Below are 23709 nucleotides of genomic sequence, written 5' to 3' on the forward strand. Positions count from 1 at the left end.
GTCATCTGCGTAACAGGCCAATTTATGCTCTGTCCCTTTAATAGTAATTCCCCTGATATCTTCATTTTGTCTGATGTATTGAGCTAATGGTTCCAAATGTAATGCGAAGAGTAGAGGTGATGATGCACAACCCTGTCTCGTGCCCCTTTCTAGAGTAAAACTATTTAATAACTATCCATTGATTTTAATCCTAGCAGTAGGGTTGTCATATAGTGCCTGTATAGTTTTAATAATTGTGACATGGAAACCAAATCTACGTAAAACTCTGTAAAGAAAATTCCAATTAATCAAATCAAATGCCTTTTCAGCGTCCATGTTTATCACTATTGCTTCAGCTTTATTTTGTATATGATCCATTATGTGAAGTGTCCTTCGTATATTGTCTTGTGTTTGGCATTGTCGTATAAAACCTCTCTGATTATTATGTATCAGTAAGGGTAGAAATTCTTCAAATAATTTGGCCACGACGGAGGTAAATAATCTATCATCTACATTAAGAATGGATATTGGTCTAAATGACCCACATTCCATTTTATCCTTGCCTTCTTTCGGTATAGCTGAGATTACTGCTTCCTTTCAGCTGGCTGGCATTTGTGCCTTTTTTAGAGCCCAGTTCAGTGCAGGGAGTAGGACAGGAATTAACTTATTTTTGAATTCTTTGTACCACTCTGCTGTATACCCATCTGATCCTGGTGACTTGCTTAATTTAAGCCAACTGACTGCAGCTTTTAGTTCAACTTTAGTTATGTCAGCAGTCATCGTTCTATTTTGTTCTTCACTTAAAGTGGGTAACTGGGTAAGTGGGTAAAGTGGGTAAGAGAATTCAGGAAGGTGTCAATATGGGTATAAACTTCCCCCGGAACTTTGGAATATAGAGTTTTGTAAAACACTTCAGAAGCTTCTTGAATTTCACTTAGCTTATAACCATATAACAATCACAGCATGGAAACAGGCCATCTCGGCCCTCCTAGTCCATGCCAAACTCTTAATCTCACCTAGTCCCACTTACCCACACTCAGTCCATAACCCTCCACTCCTTTCCTGTCCATATACCTATCCAATTTTACCTTAAATGACACAACTGAAGTGGCCTCTACTACTTCTACAGGAAGCACATTCCACACAGCTATCACCCTCTGAGTAAAGAAATACCCCCTCGTGTTTCCCTTAAACTTCTGCCCCCTAACTCTCAAATCATGTCCTCTTGTTTGATTCGTTTGAATCATTTTTATTCTTGGATCCCTAATTCTATGAATCGTATTTTCTGCTATCATTTTATTTTCAGTTTCCACGCCAGTATTTTCATAGACTTAGATCCACTTCCATAATGTCTCTGTTTCAGAAACATTAAATTTTTCCTGATTTCTTGTGTAGCCAAACTATTAATTTCATTCCTAATTTTTAAAATTACCTCTAATATATCCTGTGCCAAATTCAATTAGTGTTTCTTTTTCTAATTCCTTCAGCCTATTTTGTAATTAGTGAGTGTAATCCCTTCTGTTGGGGGAAGGTCCCTCCACATATTAATTAGACCAACATCCTCAAGCTGTATTAACTTTCTTATGTAAGGATTTTGTTTCATAGGTTTTTCATTTGGTAGAGTCTAACTTTGGCTGTAATTGTAAATTTAAGTCGTCCCACATTCAGTTTCTGTTACCATAATATTAGTAATTTTCTGAAAGAGACTAATATCACTTCCTAGATATATTCAATAGAGTAACTGAATTTCCATCTATATTCCCCCTTATCAGAATATATCTGCCTTCCTTATCTCCCATTTCGAATACTTTTTCAAAATTTAGCTTGTTTGAGATAAGAACAGCAACTCCTCTCCTATGTCCTGATTTATATGAGGAGAAAAACAAATTAGTGAAGCCCATTCTCTTTAGTTTTCCATGCTCATTATCACTTAAGTGAGTTTCCTGTAAATACACTACATGGGCTTGTTCTTTTTTTCATTTTGGATAGAATTCTACTGCATTTGACTGGATTTAACAGCCTGTTGACATTAAAAGAAATTAATTTTACTTAGTCCTTAGCCATGCGTATTTATCTGTCAATGTATCTATCAATGTTGAAAAGAAAAGTTAAAAGTTTGAGAGAGCCATGGTTTTCAAGGGATATTGGAAACTTGGTTCGGAAAAAGAGAGAGATCTACAACAAATGTAGGCAGCATGGAGTAAATGAGGTGCTAGAGGAATATAAAGAATGTAAAAGAGTCATAAGAAAGAAATTAGAAAAGCTAAAAGAAGATACGAGGTTGCTTTGGCAAGTAAGGTGTAAGTAAATCCAAAGGGTTTCTACAGTTATATTAATAGCAAAAGGATAGTGAGGAATAAAATTGGTCCCTTAGAGAATCAGAGTGGACAGCTATGTGTGGAGCCAAAAGAGATGGGGGAGATTTTGAACAATTTCTTTTCTTCGGTATTCACTCAGGAGAAGGATATTGAATTTTGAAAGGTAAAGGAAACAAGTAGAGAAATTATGGAAATTATGACGATTAAAGAGGAGGAAGTGCTAGCGCTTTTAAGGAATATAAAAGTGGATAAATCTCCGGATCCTGACAGGATATTCCCTAGGACCTTGAGGGAAGTTAGTGTAGAAATAGCAGGGGCTCTGATAGAAATATTTCAAATGTCATTAGAAATGGGGAGGGTGCCGGAGGATTGGCGTATTGCTCATGTTGTTCCATTGTTTAAAAAGGATTCTAAGAGTAAACCTAGCAATTACAAGCCTGCCAGTTTGATGTCAGTAGTGGGTAAATTAATGTAAAGTATTCTTAGAGATGGTATATATAATTATCTGGATAGACAGGGTCTGATTAGGAACAGTTGTTTCGTATTCAGGCAACAATAAATATATGAGTTCGGCAAGGGTTTCTTATACCAAACAACATGTTTATTAAACACAGAAAACAAACCCCCCAAAAGTAAACAAACACTAACGTAACCGGAAACAAACTGCGGTGCGGCAGCCCAAACAGTTCTTAAAGCGATATTGCAAAAACAGTTCTTTAAAGTGGTATTGCCAAAAGTTCGATATGCTCACAGTCCATTTAAAAAGAGAGACTTTATAAGATGATTTAAATTCTCTTTCACGTCGCTTGGCTTCGATCCCCGACGTCAAACTTCCCACGAAGAATTCACAAAACAGAACGGCTTAAAGGCACTGACCTTTCCTTCTCCACTACCTTCAATCCTTTCTGGTTAAACCCAGGGATTAACACGAAGATAGTCAACGAAATTCTTCCAAGTAAGGATCAAACAAAGGTCACCCCCGTTTCACCGTAGAAAGCAATTCTCCTCGATCTTTAACTTCCGAACTTCGATCTTCACTCTCCACTAATTTCCTCGAACTATCAGAATCGTAAAGAACCTGCTGGCAATGACCTCTTAAACTTAAGGCATTAAATAAAACTTCATCTTTCAACTAAACTGCGTCATCACTTAAAACACGCAGTGGCATCAAATCCAGCCACGAACTGCCCCTCCTCACAGGGTGGGGTCTACGTTTTATAACCTGTAAAAAAAACCTGTCACATGATCTCTACTGGCGGGAAAATGACGTCACTCCACCATCACAAGACCATCACCTCAAGTCCAGTATAACTTCAACCCCAGTCATGTGACAAGGGCACCACTGTCATGTGTCACGAGTACGTAACACAGTCAACATGGATTTGTGTGTGGAAGGTCATGTTTGACAAATGTTATTGAATTTTTTGAAGAGGTTACTAGGAAAGTTGACGAGGGTAAAACAGTGGATGTTGTCTATATGGACTTCAGTAAGGCCTTTGACGAGGTTTTGCATGGAAGATTAGTTAGGAAGGTTCAATCGTTAGGTGCTAATATTGAAGTAGTAAAATGGATTCAACAGTGGCTGGATGGGAGATGCCAGAGAGTAGTGGTGGATAACTGTTTGTCAGGTTGGAGGCCTGTGATTAGTGGTGTGCCTCAGGGATCTGTACTGGGTCCAATGTTGTTTGTTATATACATTAATGATCCGGATGATGGGGTGGTAATTTGGATTAGTAAGTATGCAGATGATATTGAGATAGGTTGCATTGTGGATAATGAAGTAGATTTTCAAAGCTTGCAGAGAGAGTTTGGCCAGTTAGAAGAGTGGGCTGAACAATGGCAGATTGAGTTTAATGCCGATAAGTGTGAGGTGCTACATTTTGGTAGGAATAATCCATATAGGACATATATGGTAAATGGTAGGACATTGAAGAATACAGTAAAACAGAGTGATCTAGGAATAATGGTGCATAGTTCCCTGAAGGTGGAATCTTATTTGGATAGGGTGGTGAAGAAAGCTTTTGGAATGCTGGCCTTTATAAATCAGAGCATTGAGTACAGTTGGGATGTAATGTTAAAATTGCACAAGGCATTGGTAAGGCCGAATTTGGAGTATTGTGTACAGTTCTGGTCACCGAATTATAGGAAAGATGTCAACAAAATAGAGAGAGTACAGAGGAGGTTTACTAGAATCTTACCTGGGTTTCAGCACCTAAGTTATTGGAAAAGTTTGAAAAAGTTAGGTCTTTATTCTTTGGAGCATAGAAGGTTGAGGGGGGACTTGATAGAGGTATTTAAAATTATGAGGGGGATAGATAAAGTTGATGTGGATAGGATTTTTCCATTGAGAGTAGGGTAGATTCATATAAGAGGTCATGAGTTGAGAGTTAGGGGGCAAAAGTTTAAGGGTAACATGGGGGAATTTCTTTACTCAGAGTGGTAACTGTGTGGAACGAGCTTCCAGTAGAAGTAGTAGAGGCAGGATCGGTATTGTCATTTAAAGTAAAATTGGATAGGTATATGGACAGGAAAGGAATGGAGGGTTATGGGCTGAGTGCCGGTCGGTGGGACTAGGTGAAAGTAAGCATTTGGCATGGACTAGAAGGGCCGAGATAGCCTGTTTCTGTGCTGTAGTGGTTATATGGTTATATATGGCATCATTGAAAGTAGCAGAATAAAACTTAATCGATCTACTCCCTGAACATATAAGAACCAAAAAATGCGAATAATAAAAAAAAGGCAACAAAGGTGTGATTCCAAGGCTGAGGTCTCTAGTAGATGACCCTGGGTTGAGCTAGAGGAAACATCTAGCTGTGGGGGATAGCCCCTCCTACCTGTGAGTTGAGGGCCCCCATTGCAGTACCCATAAAAGTAAGTGAACAAATCTATATCCATTACACAGAAAAGATCTCCCTGTGTATTCCTCCCATATATTTATATATATATATATATATTCTCATGGGGAAAAAAGAGTGAATGAATAAATAAAAAAGAATAATTGAGTAATATAAAATCCACATTATAATAAGTATTTCTCAAGATAGGTATAGCACTGTCTACTTTTGCTTCCATTTAGCTTATCAACATTTTTAAAGTTAGCTAAACCTTACGGCTCTTCTGGAGGGGGTGAGGGCTGTCTTTGGAAAACTCAGTCTCTTCCTGATACACTTCTCTCGCCCTCCTCCTATCCCCTGCTTTCCCAATTCTCTCACTATTTCTCAAACAGAGCAGGATAACTGCTCAGCCAGGCTTTCCCTCGGTTTGATCACGCTGATGGGCAACCCTCTGGCCTTCGTGTCTGTAGTCACCTCTCCACTGTCTGATATAGTTAGATCCCATCTTCATAAAACATTCGCAGTTTAGCAGGGTACGGAGTCTGGAACCTAATCTATCCTTGCTTAAATATTTGCTTTACTTCAGAGTATTCTTTATGTTTCTGCAGGACCGCTGGGGGGGTAACCTTGATAGAAATATATTAATTTCCTGTCCAAAAACACCCTCTTCTTTCCCCAGGCCCTTCGTAGAATCTCCGCCTTGTTATTGTATCAAAGGAATCTAATTACTATTGAGCGTGGCTTATCTTCTCTGTCTCCAGTAAGCCGTGGGGCGAGTGCATGACGTGCCCTCTCAATTTCAAGCTCCATAGTTGAAGGAATTTCTAGCGCGTCCTGCAGCAACTTTCCTACAAACTCCATCACAGGCAAACCCTCCGCTCCTTCGAGAACACTGTATATCCTGATACTTCTCTGCCGTGATCTTCCCTCCTGGTCAAACAGTTTATTTTCTACTTGATTTAATATTTTTATTGTCTTACTTCGTATCTGTTCCATGTTTTGCACGTGATCTTCCACCTTCTCAATTCATGTCTCTGACACTGCTATTTTTTGATTGATGTTGGCGAGCTCTGACTTGATATCATTTAGTTGCTGTTTTGTCTTTTTGGAACTCCTGTATCTCTTCTAGAATTTTTATCATATTTGCCGCTTCACCTGAACGAGGCCCATCTTCAGCCTCGCTACCATGTGTTTGGGTACTCGCTGCACCCCTCTCATCCACAGGCTCCACAGTGATGCTTTTTTTATCTTCATTCTTTTCCCCATTCTTGCCCCCCTGATCAATTCAGATATTTTTGAAAGATCTTATATTTGATGGATTAACGGGGCAAAATATGCATTTTTGCAAATATGCATATGCAAAATATGCGTTCATGTGAAGAGCCATTGAGATTCCATTTGCCATTGACCTATTGTGCTGATAGGCAACTTGCAATGGGTCCAGGGTCTTGCTGAGGCAGGAGTTCAGTCTAGTCATGTCCAACCTCTCAAAGCATTTCATCATTGTTGATGTGAGTGCTACTGGGTGATAGTCACTAAGGCAGCTCGTGTTATTCTTCTTAGGCACTAGTATAATTGTTACCTTTTTGAAGCAAGTGGGAACTTCCACCCCTAGCAGTGAGGTTGAAAATGTCCTTGAGTACTCCCACCAGCTGGTTGGCACAGGTTTTCAGAGCCTTATCAAGTATGCCATTGGGACCTTCCACCTTGCGAGGATTCATTTTCTTTAAAGACAGACTCTGAGACAGAGATCACTCAGAAAATGAGTTTAATTTACAATTTTGTTGGGTGCAGTAATTGTGTTCCTTTGCTGTACTGTTCATAAGCACCTTTTAAAACTCTTCCAATTCAAGTAATGCCTTTTACAACTTAATGACTCCATCTTTCTGCAGTACTGGTGTCACTGTACAGTAAGGCGAATTTCTCCCTCACCAAATCTTTGCATCTGTCTCATCTGTTTGACTGATTTGTATGATTCAGACAGAAATCCAGACTTTTATGGGTCTGAGCAGGACGCTTGAATAAAGACATGATAGTCTGGGAATGACTGAAGCCTATTTCATTTCCAGTACGTGCTCTCTGAAGAGACCATTCAGACGCTCAGGAAACCAACGTTTGATGCCTGGTATTGGGAGGCCAATGAAGTGAGTGAAACTTTACTTTTCTTTACTTTGCATTTCTTCATCCCAAATACTCAGTGTCCATCCTCCTCCTCTGTTAACTACTTCACAATCACAGCTTTCATCGGTGTGGAGTTTCAGTCCAGCCCCGTCCATTCCATTAATGGTCAACTGCTGTACCTGTATTCTCGAGAGTCCGGTTCCCCGAATCTTTCAGGATACTGCAGAAATGTTAAGTTATCCAGAAAATTCAAAAGCATATTTCCAAATGGGAAATTACAGGCTGCAGATTTCAGTGATCATAGTCCCATAAAAGTATATTTAGTAAAATTGTCAGTCGTTTTCTTTGCTGCCTCCAAAGCATCGCTAGGTCTCTCCAGCTTCATCTTCATAGTGCAGTTTCCGCAAAACAATGCAAACTTCCTCAGCACACCCTCCATTTACACCAGCCCTCTTCATACACATTCTTCCTTAAAAATCCACCACTCATCTTCCTTCCTAACAAACCTTCCTTCTTGCACATTACCCTTCCTCATGATCTCTCCTGCCCTTCTCCATGCATTCTACAACCTCCATCCTTCTGAAAAAACCTCTCCACACTCGAGCTCTCCATCTGAATTCCACTCCAATAGGTTCCTCCACCATAAGATATAGGAGCAGAATTAGACTATTCAGCCCATCAAGTCTGCTCCTCCATTTCATCATGGCTGATTTATTATCCCTCTCAACCCCATTTTCCTGCCTTCTTTCTGTAACCTTTGACACCCTGACTAATCAAGAACCTTTCAACCTCCGCTTTAAATATACTCAATGACTTGGCCTTCATGGCCATCTGTGGCAATAAATTCCACAGATTCACCAGCCTCTGGCTAAAAAAATTCCTCCTCATCTGTTTTAAATGGAGATCCCTCTAGTCTGAGGCTGTACCCTCTGGTCCTAGACTCCTCGCCCTCCCCTATAGGAAACATCCTCACCACATCCACTCTACCTAGGCCTTTTCATATTCAATAGGTTTCAGTGAGATCCCTTCTCATTCTTCTAAATGCCAGTGGGTACAGGCCCAGAGCTCCTCATACATTAACCCTCTCATTCCTGAAATTATGAGCCTCCTACGGACCCTGTCCAATGCCAGAACATTTTAGTTAAGGGCTCAAAGCTGTGCACAATCCTTGTTCTTATATTCTAGTCCTCTCAAAATGAATGCTAATGTTGCATTTGCCTTCCTTACCAATTCAATTGAATTCAAGTTTAGTTGTCCATATCTGAATACAGCCAAGCAAAACAGCGATCAAGGTGCCAACAAATTATCGACAGTCACACACAAGATCACATTTACAGTGCCCCCGCTCCCCACCAGCGACACTGTGGCTCGACGCCCAATCCTCGCACACAACAAACCCATATAGAATATCAGTAACTTGCAACGCAGGACATGGGTACCTATAGTTCAGACCCTCCCAGCCCACCAATATCATCTGACAATCCACCCTGGTGCACGCTAAGTGACACCGCAGCTTAGAGGGCCAGTCTTCACATATAGAATATTAGTAACCACACAACTATATGTATATAGTCTGGAACTCCCAGTCCATTTGAAATCTTCAGTCAAACACAACAACATCACGCCACCCCGAGTAGAGTGTGCCAGCTTGGACATCTCTTTCCTGGCAGCTGAAAAGCAAGTGATCTTGCAGCTTGAGGCCCAAGACCAATGAGTGTCACTAAGAAATCTATAGTTGACCACAACAGAGCTTTTCTTCTGCTGAACGAAGTCCTGAGTGGTAGTGCCAACTCCACTGAGACCACTGACTCAATCTGCGAGTTATCCTTTAGGGAATCCTATGACTCCCAAGTTCCTTTGCACCTCTCATTTTTGAATTTTCTCCCCGTTTAGAAAATAGTCCACACCTTTATTCCTACTAATGAAGTATATGACCATACACTTCCCTGCACAATGTTCCATCTGCCACTTTTTTGCCCATTTTCACAATCTGTCCAAGTCCTTCTGCAGACTCCCTTCTTCCTCAACCCTACTTGCACTCCACATACCTTCATATCATCTGCAAACTATGCAACAAAGCTATCAATACTGTCATCCAAATCATAGACATATAACATTAAAAATTGTGAAACACCACTAGTCACTGACAACCAACCAGAAAAGGCTCTCTTTATTCCCACTCTTTGTCTCCTGCCAGTCAGCCAATACCCTATCCACAATATTATCTTTTGAGTAATACTATAGGATCTTACCTTAAGCAGACTCATGTATGGCACCTTGACAAAGGCCTTTTGAAAATCCAAGTAAACAACATCCACTGACCCTCCTTTGTCTATCCTGCCTGTTATTTCCTCAAAGAATCCCAACAGGCAAGATTTTCCCTTAAGGAAACTATGTTGACTTTGGCTTATTTAATCATGTGCCTCCAAGTATCCTGAAACTTCATCCTTAGTAATAATGAATTTGAAATAAAATGTTTTTTGAGAACAAAGTCTCTATCAAATGTATCCACATGAGGAAATTATTCAGGTCGGGGCTGTCTGACAGAGTCATCGGTCAGTGTTCCCTATTACATGCCCACTAACTCCACCACACTTAGAAGTTGGAAAGATCTCAGATGAGGTCTCTTTACCAGAGCCCTCCCCCTTAGCACTGGGACCAGTGATGGAGAATGCTGCATGGAGTCGTACTGTGTAACAGGTTCCAAAGTTGGTTTATGGCCTCCCCAGCTGCCTGTCATTTCCGTGGCATGGAAAAGACAGTGTGTCATGTATACACAGTGCGATAGGTTGCAGTGTCTCAGTATCTGAAGGGCTGTTCCTCAGGTTCCAGCTACGTTTCACCGCCCACACTTCTGATCCACAGCCACCTTGTCATTTCCCCACCCGCTCCTGGTCATTTCACTCTAGGCCTTTCATGAGTAGAAGCCACAGACAGTCAGGTGTTCTGTTCAAGCTGACTGCCTGCCCTTCTTCCATGGTTACATCTGTGCCTAGGTGTACCTGGACAAGGAGCAGTTGGTGTCCATGAGTACAGTGGAGATTTCTGGGGCTGGTGGAAGCCACAGGGGCTCTTCTCCTGGGGAAGAGGACTCTTCACCTTGGGCTGTGATTGTTCCATGTGACTGTCCAAAACTTGCCATGATCTGCCTTTCTCTTCTCCCTCCCACCTCAATCTCCACCCCCTCCACCGACCACACAGATGCTGAGCTGCTTGGAGCACATGTACCACAGCCTGGGGCTGGTCAAAGACTTTAGCATCGACCCCATAACTCTGAAGAGGTGGCTGGTAAGGACAGTCCCCTAGGGAGAGCGGCAGTCACTTGGTGGGGGCGGGGAGGAGAGGGCAGCACCATGAATGGAGATTAAATAAGCAGGGGATCAACACAGCGAGACAGACTAACAAGGGGGCAGTCAGAAGGCATGATGAATGAAGGGGCAGGTTCATTGGAATGTTGCACCATGGAAGGGGCAGTACTGAATGAGGGTCACACTGTGGGAGGGGTCTCATTGAGGGATAGTTACGCTGTGGGAGAGACCTTACTGAAGGAGGCATCGATACTGAGGGAAGGTCACACTGGGAGGGGCCTTACTGAGGGAATGCAGAATTGTCATAGAATAGGTGCAGGTCAGCCATGGACCCTCAACTCTGTTCCACCATCCAACAGGGTTCACTGGCCTCATCATAGAGTTAGAGGGACTTACAGCATAGAAATAGACATTCAGCCCATGGTGTCCATGCTGACCAGAACTTCTGAACCTAACAATTCTATACTCACCCTGACACTTCTTAAATGTCATTGTGTTTCTACTTATCCCTCTCCCTGGCCATGCATTGTTCTCTGGGTGACCACCATCTGCACTTGGAACACTGCTCCTTCATCGTCACTCAATCTAAACCCTGGAGCTAACTTCCCTACAGTTTTACAGGAGGACCTTTGCCTGAAGGAAGATGGAATGCAAAGAGTACAGCACAGGAACAGGCCCTTCAGCCCACAATCTCTGTGCTGACCATGATGTCGATTTAAACTAATCCCATCTGCCTCCACGTGGTCCGTATCAAGCCTGTTCACGTGCCCGTCTAAATGTCTGTTAAAAGTGAACATTGCATCAGCTTCTATCACCTCTCTTAGCAGCACATTCCAGGCACGTACCGTTCTCTGTCTAATAAAATACTAGACCCGTTTTCCCACCTCACCTTCAACCCATGTCCACTAGCATTTCACATGTTCATCCTAGGGCAACGATCTACCCTGTTTACATCTCTGAGAACTGTATATCTCACCTCTCGGCCTCCAGCACAAATAATTTGCTTGTTCAACTCTTCCTTCTTGTTCCTATCCTCCATTCCAAGTAACATCCTGGTGAACCTTCCAACTCTCCCTTAAACTTTGACAGCCTTTCTAGCGTGTAGTGACCAGAACTGCACTCAATAATCCTAATGTGGCCTAAAATGTAATGCTGAAAATGTGAACATATTAAAACCTAATATGACATTGGGTGGGGTGGAGGTGGAGATACATCCCTACCAAAGCAGCTGGAAGTACTCATTCCCTCCACTAGCCTGCAGGTCACCCTTAGGCAGGGAGTAGCACCTGCATTTCCCCTGATCAGGGTCACCTGAAGCCATGGGAGCAGGTGGAGGATGGTTGTATGAACAGCTGGTGCATATCACAAGTCCTGGCTATGCAACCACTGGTGCCAGGCAGACAATCTCTGAAGAGTATCGATGGCTAAAGTCACTCATCTTATAAAGACACTGTTCAGAAGAAGGCAATGGCAGACTTCTTCTGTAGAAAAATTTGCCAAGAACATTCATGGTCAAGACCATAATTGAATTGAATTGAATGATCTTTATTGTCCTTGTACATAGGTACAGTGAAACTCTGTTTGGCTTCCTCTCAGGCAAATAAATAAAGCCGTAGATTAAAACAAGACAGAAATAGAAAAGACAATATTAAATAAATAAGTAGCAGAAAATAAGTTGCAGCAGTGCCTCAGAAGGCAGTGGAGGCCAATTGTCTGGATGCTTTCAAGAAGGAGCGAGATAGGTATCTTATGGATAGGGTAAACAAGGGATATGGGGACAAGGCAGGAACCGGGTATTGATAGTAGATGATCAGCCATGATCTCAGAATGGCGGTGCAGGCTCGAAGGGCCAAATAGTCTACTTCTGCAACTATTGTCTATTGTCTATAATATAACAGTAATGCACAAAGTGCCATTAGTGCAAGTATTTGAGTCCTTGTGTGTGCATGTGTGAGCTCACAGTTTCAGTCATTGCTCTGTGGGAGTGGTGTGATGGAGGCCACAGTTCTGGGGTAGAAGCTGTTCCTCAGTCTATTTGTTCTGGCTTTTAGTGTCCTGTCCCTTTTGCAGGTCAAACAGGGAGTGGCCGGGGTGTGTGGTGTCTCTGGTTGTGCTGATTGCTTTCCTCCCAAGTCTGCTGGAATAGATGGTGTCCCATCCTGGGAGCTCCATCCTGATATCATCTATGTCATATGACATGGCGCATAATGATAGAACATAGAAATCTACAGCACATTACAGTCCCATTGGCCCACATTATTGTGCCGATCATATAACCTACTCTAGAAATTGCCTAGAGTTACCCTACCACACAGCCCTCCATTTTCCTAAGTTCCATGTACTTAGCTAGAAGCCTCTTAAAAGACCCTATTTTATCCACCACCATCACCGGCAGTGCATTCCATGCACCCACCACTCTCTGTGTGAAAAACATGCCCTTGACATCCCCCCTAACCCTGCTTCCAAGTACCTTAACTATGCCCCCTCATGTTTACCATTTCAGCCCTGGGAAAATTCCTTTCATCATCTTACACACCTCTATCTGATCACCTCTCATCCTCCATCACTCCAAGGAGAAAAGGCCAAGTTCCCTCATCCTATTCTCATAAAGCATGCTCTCCAATCCAGGCCACATCCTTGTAAATGTCCTCTGCACTCTCTCTGTAGTATCCACATCCTTCCTGTAATGTGATGACCAGAGCTGAGCATAGTACTTCAAGTGGGGTCTAACCAAGGTCTTACATAGCTGTAACATTACCTCTTAAACTCAATCCCATGGCTGATGAATGCTAATACACCATATACCATCTTAACAGCACTGTCAACTTGCACAGCAGCTTTGAGTGTCTCATGGACATAGACCCCAAGATCCTCCACACTGTCGAGTCTTATCGTTAATATTATATTCTATCTTCATATTTGACCTACTGCAAAGAACCACTTCACACTTATCCAGGTTGAACACCATCTGCCACTTCTCAGTCCAGTTCTATGTCCTATTAATGTCTAGCTGTAACCTCTGACAACCCTCCAGACTATCCACAACACCCCCAACTTCTGTGTCATCAGCAAAGTTACTACTGAAATGAAGCACTTCACATTGATCTGGGTTGAACTCCATCATCTTTGATGATGATAGTCTCCGTGATGATGATGAAGATAGCATATTGTGTGCAGGGAACAGTGTAGGGGGTGAAGTTGATGGAAGGACAGAATGGTGACTCAGAGATTGGAGGAGAAACAAGGGCAGAGTACCAGTGGAACACACAAAATGCTGAAGGATCTCAGCAGGTCAGGTTGCATCTAAAGAAAGGAATAAATGGTCAACATTTCAGGTTGAGGCCCTTCATCAGGACAGTACCAGTGGAATGTTAGCATCACAGGAAGGGTGAACTGTGGTGGAAATTAATGGGAGAGGTTGTGCTAGAGGCGTGGCTAAGGGGTGCGTCTGCTTTAACTGGATGTATTTTCATTTTTTCCCTAAGTTGTGTGTTCATGAGAATTATCGGAACAACCCATTTCACAACTTCCGTCACTGCTTCTGTGTCACTCAGATGATGTACAGTATAATCGAGCTATGTCAACTGCAGGTCAGTGGTGTGGATGGTGAGAGATGGAAGAGTGCAGCAGACAAAAGGAGGGAGGGAGAGGGAGAGGGAATCTGAGGGAGGAAGGAACAGGCAGAGAGGAGCAGAGAGGGGGAGAGAGGGGAGGGACAGAAGAGGGAGAGGGAAGAGGGAGTAGGTGGGGAGGGAGGAGGAGTAAGGATAGATGGGGAGGGAGGGGGAGTAGGGATAGATGGGGAGGAGGGGAGGGGTGCAGGGGTTGGGGGAGGAGGGGAGACCATCCCCTGACTCTGCTACTGGTTAATTTTAAATTAATCTTCCCAAAATGTCCAAGATAAGTTGGATGGGACGATTAGGGGCTTCATAACTTGGTTTTTCTCATCAAAAATATTAAAAATAATATTTTATCTCCTAAAAGAGGTGATTAATTGATGGCCAAGCTGGAGGCAGGGTCCCTCTTGTCATTTATTGGGAAATATCATGATTTTTATATTCTAGTATCATAGACACAAATTTTCAGATTACTGGGATCATAAATGAAGATGTAATTCATGGATATGAAAGATTGGAATGTCTCAACATTACCAGTCTTTTAGAGGATAGCATTAGAGGCAATGAAGGTAGCAATTAAAATAGTCAGGAATAACTGGAAAGGCATTGAGTTGGACTGGTTGAGTAGGCTAGGGTCATTGATGGGAAGGTGGAGCTGCGGAAAGCAGAATGTGCAGGTGGCACGGACCTCCCATCTCTCTAGATCAGTGCATCTGTGTTGCAGGAGAAGTTGACCCAGGTTGACATCCTCACACTGATGAGTGCCGCTGTGTGCCATGATCTCGATCACCCAGGTTACAACAACACGTGAGTTTTACTCTCTTTATCCTCTCCCCACCTGCCATCTTGCCTTTCAATAACCCATCCCCTTCCTTCACCATTGTCTATTGTAACTTTTGTCTTTTCCATCTTTGCATTAACCTGATTTTTTCCCCTTCATCTCTCACTGAGTTTGTTCACAGCTCTAGGCTGGTTTTCAGAACCTCTGCATCAGTCTAGACAGTTTATTCATTAACTTGGAACACAGTGCAATTTCATTATGAAACAATCAAATTCACACATCCACAGAGCAGTCATTAACACCGGGAATCCTTCCCCCACAACAATCGACCTCAAATGTTGATTCCATCACCCACAACGATCTCGATCTGAAAAGTCAACTCCTTCCCCACAACAATCTTGATCTGAAATGTCGATTCTTTACCCACAACTATCTCGATCTGAAATATCGATTCTTTCCCCACAACGATCTCAATCTGAAAAGTCGATTCCTTTCCCAGAACAATCTCCACCTGAAGTGTCGATTGCTTCTCCACAACGATTGAACTGAAATGTCGATTCCTTCCCCAACAATGATCTTGATCTAAAATGTCAATTCCTTCCCCAACAATGATCTTGATCTAAAATGTCGATTCCTTTCCCACAACCATCTCGATCTGAAATATCGACTTTTTTTCCTGTAACGATCTCAATCTGAAAAGTTGATTCCTTCCCTGCAACGATCCTAATCTGAAAAGTCGATTCATTCCCCCACAAAGATCTCGATCTGAAATATCAACTCCTCCCCCCACAATGACCTTGATTTAAAATGAAATTTCCTTCCCCCACAATGATCTTGATCTGAAGTGTCGATTTATTCCCCCTCAGCTACTGCCTGACCTTGAGAGTCTTTGGCTTTTTGTTTTTTGATCCCATTTTAACAATTTGACTGAATGCTTTGAAGAAATAAGCCACTCTAGGTTCAGGAACAGTTATTACCCTTCAACCATCATGCTCTTCAACCAGTGGGGATAACCTCACTCAACTTCACTTGCCCCATCACTGAACTGTTCCCACAAACTATGGACTCTACACTTCATGTTTTCAATACTTACTGCTTATTTATTACTTCTTCCTCTTTTTTTGTATTTGTAGTTTGTTGCCTTTTGCACACTGGTTGTTTGTCCATCCTGTTGGGTGCAGTCTTTCATTGATTCTATTGTGTTTCTTCATATTTACTATGAATGCCCACAAGAAAATGAATCTCAGGATTGTATATGGTGGCATATATGTACTTTTATAATAAATTTACTTTGAACATTGATGATTTTTCTGAGGACAGTGCTGTTTATGTAATCTACATGGACCAGTAAGGCCTTTGACAAAACCTACACTGGAGAATGATGCTAAAGCTTACAGAGCACAACCAGCTCAGTAATGTGCTGCTTTATATAATGATACCAAGGAGAAAGATCAGTTGCAATTGACAAGAGCAAAATGGCTCACTGAGTTCATGAGACAAGGCCGGGTCAGTCTGGTTCCAACACCAGTATCCTTCTCTTTGATAGGTATCAAATCAATGCTCGCACTGAGCTTGCAGTCCGCTACAATGACATCTCACCTCTGGAAAACCATCACTGCGCTGTGGCTTTCCAGATCTTTTCGCAGCCCGAGTGTAACATTTTCAACAACATGGACCCGGAGATTGCTAAACAGATCCGACAGGTGAGAATGGGGGCTTGGGTTAAAGGCAGGGGCATAAGTGAAGGGCCACCACATCTGAACACAGTGCAGGAACTGAATGTTCACATGCTGGGAATCAGAGATGGACTGGCACCTTTAGGAGGAGGGGTGGCACAGATTAATGTCATTGTCTGGAGTCAAACTGACCAAGTATGGCATCCATTGCAGGGTATCATCACACTGATCTTGGCCACAGATATGGCTCGGCATGGTGAGATTCTCGATTCATTCAAACAAAAGATCGACAACTTTGATTTCACCAACAAGGATGACGTGACTTGTGTGAGTGTTGAAGGGGGGAGCTGCAACACCACAGAATTAGCCCAGAAAGGAAAGGAGAGAGGAGGAGGGCTGAAGATACAGAAGAAGTTAGGCGATTCTATCTTGTGTTCCAGCTGTACCATTCGACAAGGCACTTAACCTCAGTGCTGCCTTCCAACACTAACCTGCAGGATTCAAAATTCCACTAATATCAGTGAATACAGCAATCTCTGTGACTCCCCACTAATCTCAGCGACACCCCACTAATCTCAGGGACTCCCCACTAATCTCAGGGATTCCCCACTAATCTCAGCGACACCCCACTAATCTCCGGGACTTCCCACCAATCTCAGGGACACCCCACTAATATCAGTGACACCCCAACAATCTCGGGGACACCCCACTAATCTCAAGGATACCCCACCAGTCTCAGGGACACCCCACTAATCTCAGGGGCACCCCACTAGTCTCAGGGACACCCCAACAATCTCAGTGACATCCCATTAGTCTCATGGACAGCACACTGATATCAAAGGCAACCCCACCAGTCTTAGTGTCAACTCCCTCAATCTCAGTGAGAACCACACCATTATCATTGACAACCCCACCAATCTCCATGACAAACCAACCTGTCTCAGTGGCAACACCAACAACTCAGTAACAACCCAGTAACAACCCCATCAATTTCAGTTAATAACTAATCTCAGTGACAACCCATGCCAGTCTCAGGTACAAACCGAATAATCCTCCTGTAGGATGTGGGAATTCATGGAACCTGATGGTGTCTCTGAAGACTACACCTGCAGGAAGTGCAGCCAACTCCAGCTCATGAAGGACCGTGTTAAGGAGCTGGGGCTGGAGTTGGATGAACTTAGGATCATCTGAGAGGCAGAACAATTGATAGGTATAACTTTTGAGCAGTTGGTTACACTCAGAGTGCAGAATTCAGGGAGCAGATGGGTGAACAGTGAGGGAGGTAAAGGAAGAAGGAAGTCAGTGTAGAGTCCCCTGTGACTATTCCCCTCAGTAACAAGTATATCCTTGTGGATACTGCTGAGGGTGATGACCTCTCTGGGCAAGGCAGCAGCAGCCGGACCAACAGCACTGTGGTTGGCTCTGAGCTCAGAAACATAGGGTGAAGTCAGGTGGAGCAATAGTCATATGGGACTCGATAGTTAGGGGGACAGATAGGAGATCCTGTGGCAGCAAAAGAGATGCCAGGATAGTGTGTTGCCTCCTGACTGCTAGGGTCCAGGATGCCTCTGAGTAGTTGCAGAATATTCCTGAAGGCAAGGGTGAGCAGCCAGAAGTCGTGGTACATGTTGGTACCTACCAATGACATAGGCAGGAGAGGTGTACCCCAAGCTACTGTGGGAAGTGAGGGAGGAGATTGCTGAACCTCTGGCAATGATCATTGCATCATCAATGGGAACGGGAGAGGTTCTGGAGGATTGGAGGGTTGCAAATGTTGTTCATTTCTTTAAGAAAGGGAGTAGAGATAACCCAGGAAATTTCGGCCAGTGAGTCTGACTTCAGTGGTGAGCAAGTTGTTGGAGAAGATCCTGAGAGGCAGGATTTATGAGCATTTGAAGAGACATAATCTGATTAGGGATAGTCAGCATGGCTTTGTCAAGGGCAGGTTGTGCCTTATGAGCCTGATTGAATTCGTTGAGGATGTAACAAAACAGATTGATGAAGGTTGAGCAGTGGATGCAGTGTATATGGATTTCAGTAAGGCACTTGATAAGGTTCTGTATGCAAGACTCATTCAGTAAGTCATGAGACATGGGATCCAAGGGGACCTTGCTTTGTGGATCCAGAATTGGCTTGCCGCAGAAGGCAAAGGGTGGTTGTTGATGGTTCATATTCTGCATGGAGGACCAGTGGTGTTCCACAGGGATCTGTTCTGAGACCCCTCCTTTTTGAGATTTTTATAAATGACCTGGATGAGGAAGTAGAAGGGTGGGTTAGTAAGTGTGCTGATGACACAAAAGTTGGGAGTGTTGTGAATAGTCTGGAAGGTTATCAGAAGTAACAGTGGGACATCAATAGGATGCAAAACTGGGCTGAGAAGTGGCAGATAGAGTTCAACCTGGATAAGTGTGAAGTGGTTCATTTTAGTATGTCAAATTTGAATATAATATAAATAGTAAGACTCTTGGCAGTATGGAGGATCAGTGAGATTTTGGGGTCCATGTCCATAGGACACTGAAAGTTGCTGCACAGGTTAACAGTGTTGTTAAGAAGGTGTCTGGTGTGTTGGCCTTCATCAACCATGGGGTCGAGTTCAAGAGCCGTGAGGACAGCTATATAGGACCCTGGTCAGATCCCACTTGGAGTACTGGGCTCAGTTCTGGTCGCCTCATTACAGGAAGGAGGTGGAAGCCATAGAAAGGGTGCAGAGGAGATTTACAAAGATGTTGCCTGGATTGGAGAGCATGCCTTATGAGAATATGTTGAGTGAACTTGGCCTTTGAGGGGTGACCTGATAGAGGTGTATAAGATGATGAAAGGCATTGATTGTGTGGATAGTCAGAGGCTTTTCCCAGGGCTGAAATGGCTAACACAAAGTGGCATAGTTTTAAGGTGCTTGGAAGTACATACAGTGTGGATGTCAGGGGTAAGTTTTTCACACAGAGTGGAATGTACTGTTGGCAACAGCGGCAGAGGTGGATACAATAGGGCTTTTAAGAGACTCTTGAATAGGTAATTGGAGTTTAAAAAAATAAAGGGCTATGTGCTAGGGAAATTTCAGGGAATTTCTAGAGTGGGTCACATTGTCGGCACAACATTGTGGGCTGAAGGGTCTGTAATATGCTGTAGATTTCTATGTAAATTTATTCTATGTTTCTATACTAATCTCAGTAACCCTAACAAACTCACTAACCTCAGAGTCAACCCCACATAAAAATCTCAGTGACAATCACATCAAACTCGATGACAATCCCACCAATCTCTGTGACATCTCACCAATCTCAGTGAATACAGCAATCTTGGAGAAAACCCCAACAACCTCAATGACAACCCCACCAATCTCTGTGACAACCATTCTGAACTCACTGACAATCCCACCAATCTCAGTGAATACAGCAATCTTTCTTAATAACCTTGTTAGTTTCCTTCTGCAGTTTCTGTGACAACCAGCCTATCTCAGGGAAAGATCCACTAATCTTCAGTTGAATTGAATTGAATTGAATGATCTTTATTGTCATTATACATAAGTACAATGAAACTCTGTTTGGCTTCCTCTCAGGCAATTAAATAAAGTGGCAGATAAAAACAAGACAGTAATAGAAAAACAGTATTAAATAGATAAGTAGCAGAAAATAAGTTGCAGCAGCACCAGAATATCACAGTAATGCACAAAGTGCCATTAGTGCAAGTATTTGAGTCCTTGTGTGTGCTCACAGTTTCAGTCATTGCTCTGTGGGAGCTGTTCTGTAGTCTATTTGTTCTGGCTTTCAGTGTCCTGAACCTTTTGCTGGATGGCGGTGAGTCAAACAGGGAGTGGCCGGGGTGGTCTCTGGTTATGCTGATTGCTTTCCTCCTGAGTCTGCTGGAATAGATGGTGTCCAGTCCTGGGAGCTCCATCTTGACAATTCACTGGGCCACCTTCACTACACGATACCGGTCTTGTCGCTCAGTGGCTGTGCAGCTGGCATATCACACTGTGGTGCTGTTGGTCAGGATGGTTTCAGTTGTGCTGCTGTAGAAGTTAAGCAACTGCTTTTGTGGGAGTTTGGCCTGTTTCAGCTTTCTAAAGAAGAGGAGTCTGTGTTGTGCCTTTTTTACAAGCAGTGAGGTGTTGATGGTCCATGTCAGCGAGGTGTTGGTGGTCCATGTCAGCGAGGTGTTGGTGGTCCATGTCAGCGAGGAGTTGGTGGTCCATGTCAGCGAGGTGTTGGTGGTCCACGTCAGTGAGGTGTTGGTGGTCCACGTCAGCGAGGTGTTGGTGGTCCACATCAGTGAGGTGTTGGTGGTCCACGTCAGCGAGGTGTTGGTGGTCCATGTCAGCGAGGTGTTGGTGGTCCATGTCAGTGAGGTGTTGGTGGTCCATGTCAGCGAGGTGTTAGTGGTCCATGTCAGCGAGGTGTTGGTGGTCCATGTCAGCGAGGTGTTGGTGGTCCATGTCAGCGAGGAGTTGGTGGTCCATGTCAGCGAGGTGTTGGTGGTCCATGTCAGTGAGGTGTTGGTGGTCCACGTCAGCGAGGTGTTGGTGGTCCACATCAGTGAGGTGTTGATGGTCCACGTCAGCGAGGTGTTGGTGGTCCATGTCAGTGAGGTGTTGGTGGTCCATGTCAGTGAGGTGTTGGTGGTCCATGTCAGCGAGGTGTTGGTGGTCCATGTCAGCGAGGTGATGATGGTCCATGTCAGCGAGGTGTTGGTGGTCCATGTCAGCGAGGTGTTGGTGATCCATGTCAGCAAGGTGTTGGTGGTCCATGTCAGCGAGGAGTTGGTGGTCCATGTCAGCTGTTCTGACAACGTAACTCCAAGGAACTTTAGGTTTTCCACACTTTCCACTACCTCTCCATGTATATGGAAGGGGGGGTGTACTCTGTCCTTTGATCTCCTGAAGTCATTGATCATCTCTTAGTGACAAACCCGCCACGCTAAGTGGCAGTCCCACCAAGATCATTGACAATCTCACCAATATCATTGACAGCCTGCCAATCTCATTGACAATCCCGCCAATCTCAGTGACAACTAGCCAATCTCAGGGAATAATCCACTAATCTTGGTGGCAATCCCACCCATCTTGGGGACAAGCCCATGATAAAACCATAAAACAAAGGAGTAGAATTAGGCCATTTGGCCCATTGAATTTCTGTTGTCATTCAATCATGGCTGATCCTTTTTTCCTCTCCTCAATCCCACTCTCCGGCCTTCTTCCCGTAACCTTGGATTCTCTGTTCAATCAAGAACCTATCAATCTTTGCCTTAAATACACCCAACGACTTGGCCTCCACAGCTGCCTGTGGCAACAAATTCCACAAATTCACCACTGTCTAGCTAAAGAAAATTTTCTGCATTTCTGTTTTAAATGGATGCCCCTCTTTCCTGAGGGTGTGCCTTCTTGTCCTAGACTCTCCCACCATGGAAAACAGCCTTTCCACATCTCCTCTGTTTAAGCCTTTCAACATTCAAAAGCTTTCAATGAGATACTCTCCACATCCTTCTAAATTCCAGTGCATACAGACCCAGAGCCATCACAACGTTTCTCGTATGATAACCCTTTCATTCCCTGAATCATCCTTGTGAACCTCCTCCGGACCATCTCCAATACCAGCACATCTTTTCTTAAATGAGGAGCCCAAAACTGTTCACAATACTCAAGGTGAGGCCTCACCAGTGCCTTATAAAACCTCACAATTACATCCCTGCTCTTGTATTCTAGACCTCTTGTAATTAATGCTGACATTGCATTTGGCTTTCTCACCTCACCTCTGACTCTGCCTGCAAATTACCCTTTAGAGTATTCTGCATAAGGACTCCAAAGTCATTTTCCATCTCAGTATTTGGATTTTCTCCCTGTTTATTTCTACTATCAAAGTGCATGACCATGCATTTTCCAATATTGTATTTCATTTGCCACTTTCCTGCCCATTATCCTAATCTGTCTAAGTCCTTCTGCATCCAACCTGTTTCCTCAACACTATCTGTCCTTCCACCAATCTTCATATCATATGCAAACTTGGAAAGACAGTCAAGTATTCCCTCATCTAAATCATTAATATACAGCATAAAAAGAAGCAGTCCCAACACTGACTCCTGCAAAACACCACTGGACACTGGCAGCCAACCAGACAAGGAACCTTTTATTCACACTTGCTGCCTCCTACCAATAAGCCAATGCTCTAACTGTGCCAGTAACCTTCCTGTAATATCATCGGCTCTTAACTTGGAAAGCAGCCTCATGTGTGGCACCTTGTCAAAGGCATTCTGAAAGTCCACATGTACAACATCTGCAGCATCCCGTTTATCTATCCTACTTGTAATCTCCTCAAAGAATTCCAGCAGGTTCATCAGGCAAGACTTTCCCCTAAGGGAATCATGCTGACTATAAGACCATAACATATAAGAGCAGAAATAGGCTATTCAGCCCATCGAGTCTGCTCCACCATTCAATCATGGGCTGATCATGCCCTCTGGTCCTAGACTCCCCTACCATGGGATATAACTTTGCCACATCTAATCTGTTCAGGCCTTTTAACATTTGGAATTTTTCTATTAGATCCCTCCTCATTCTCCTGAACTCCTGAGAATACAGTAGAAGAGCTGCCAGATGTTCCTCATATGGTAACCCTTTCATTCCTGGAATCATTCTCGTGAATCTTCTCTGAACCCTCTCCAATGTCAGTATATCCTTTCTAAAATAAGGATCCCAAAACTGCAAACAAAACTCCAAGTGTGGTCTCACGAGTGCTTTATAAAGCCTCAACATCACATCCTTGCTCTTATATTCTTTACCTCTAGAATGAATGCCAACATTGCATTCGCCTTCTTCACCGCCAACTCAACTTGGAGGTTAACCTTTAGGGTGTCCTGCACAAGGATCTAAATAATTGTCTGTTTATTTCTTCCACCAAAGGGCATGACCTTACACTTTCCAGCATTTTATTTCATTTGCCACTTCTTTGCCCATGCCCCTAAACTATCTAAGTCTCTCTTGCAGGCTCTGTTTCTTCAACACCACCCACTCCTCAAGCTATTTTTGTATCATTGGCAAATTTAGCCACAAATCCATTAATCCCATGGTCCAAATCACTGA

The 23709-nt window shown here is 43.4% G+C and overlaps 1 protein-coding gene across 2 annotated transcripts in view; it reads left to right on the plus strand.

Moving 5' to 3' along the window:
• The window catches only part of pde9aa (phosphodiesterase 9aa), a 207900-nt gene that overhangs the window by 147495 nt on the left and 36696 nt on the right, over window positions 1-23709 (plus strand). For both annotated transcript variants that reach the window (XM_059966237.1, XM_059966238.1), the window contains 6 exons: window positions 7201-7275; window positions 10454-10540; window positions 14046-14150; window positions 14902-14984; window positions 16505-16661; window positions 16848-16961. In XM_059966237.1, coding sequence (XP_059822220.1) covers window positions 7201-7275; window positions 10454-10540; window positions 14046-14150; window positions 14902-14984; window positions 16505-16661; window positions 16848-16961 — 621 coding nt within the window. The remainder of the gene's footprint in view (window positions 1-7200; window positions 7276-10453; window positions 10541-14045; window positions 14151-14901; window positions 14985-16504; window positions 16662-16847; window positions 16962-23709) is intronic.

This window comes from Hypanus sabinus, chromosome 4 (assembly GCF_030144855.1).
Source record: "Hypanus sabinus isolate sHypSab1 chromosome 4, sHypSab1.hap1, whole genome shotgun sequence".
Lineage (NCBI taxonomy): Eukaryota > Metazoa > Chordata > Chondrichthyes > Myliobatiformes > Dasyatidae > Hypanus > Hypanus sabinus.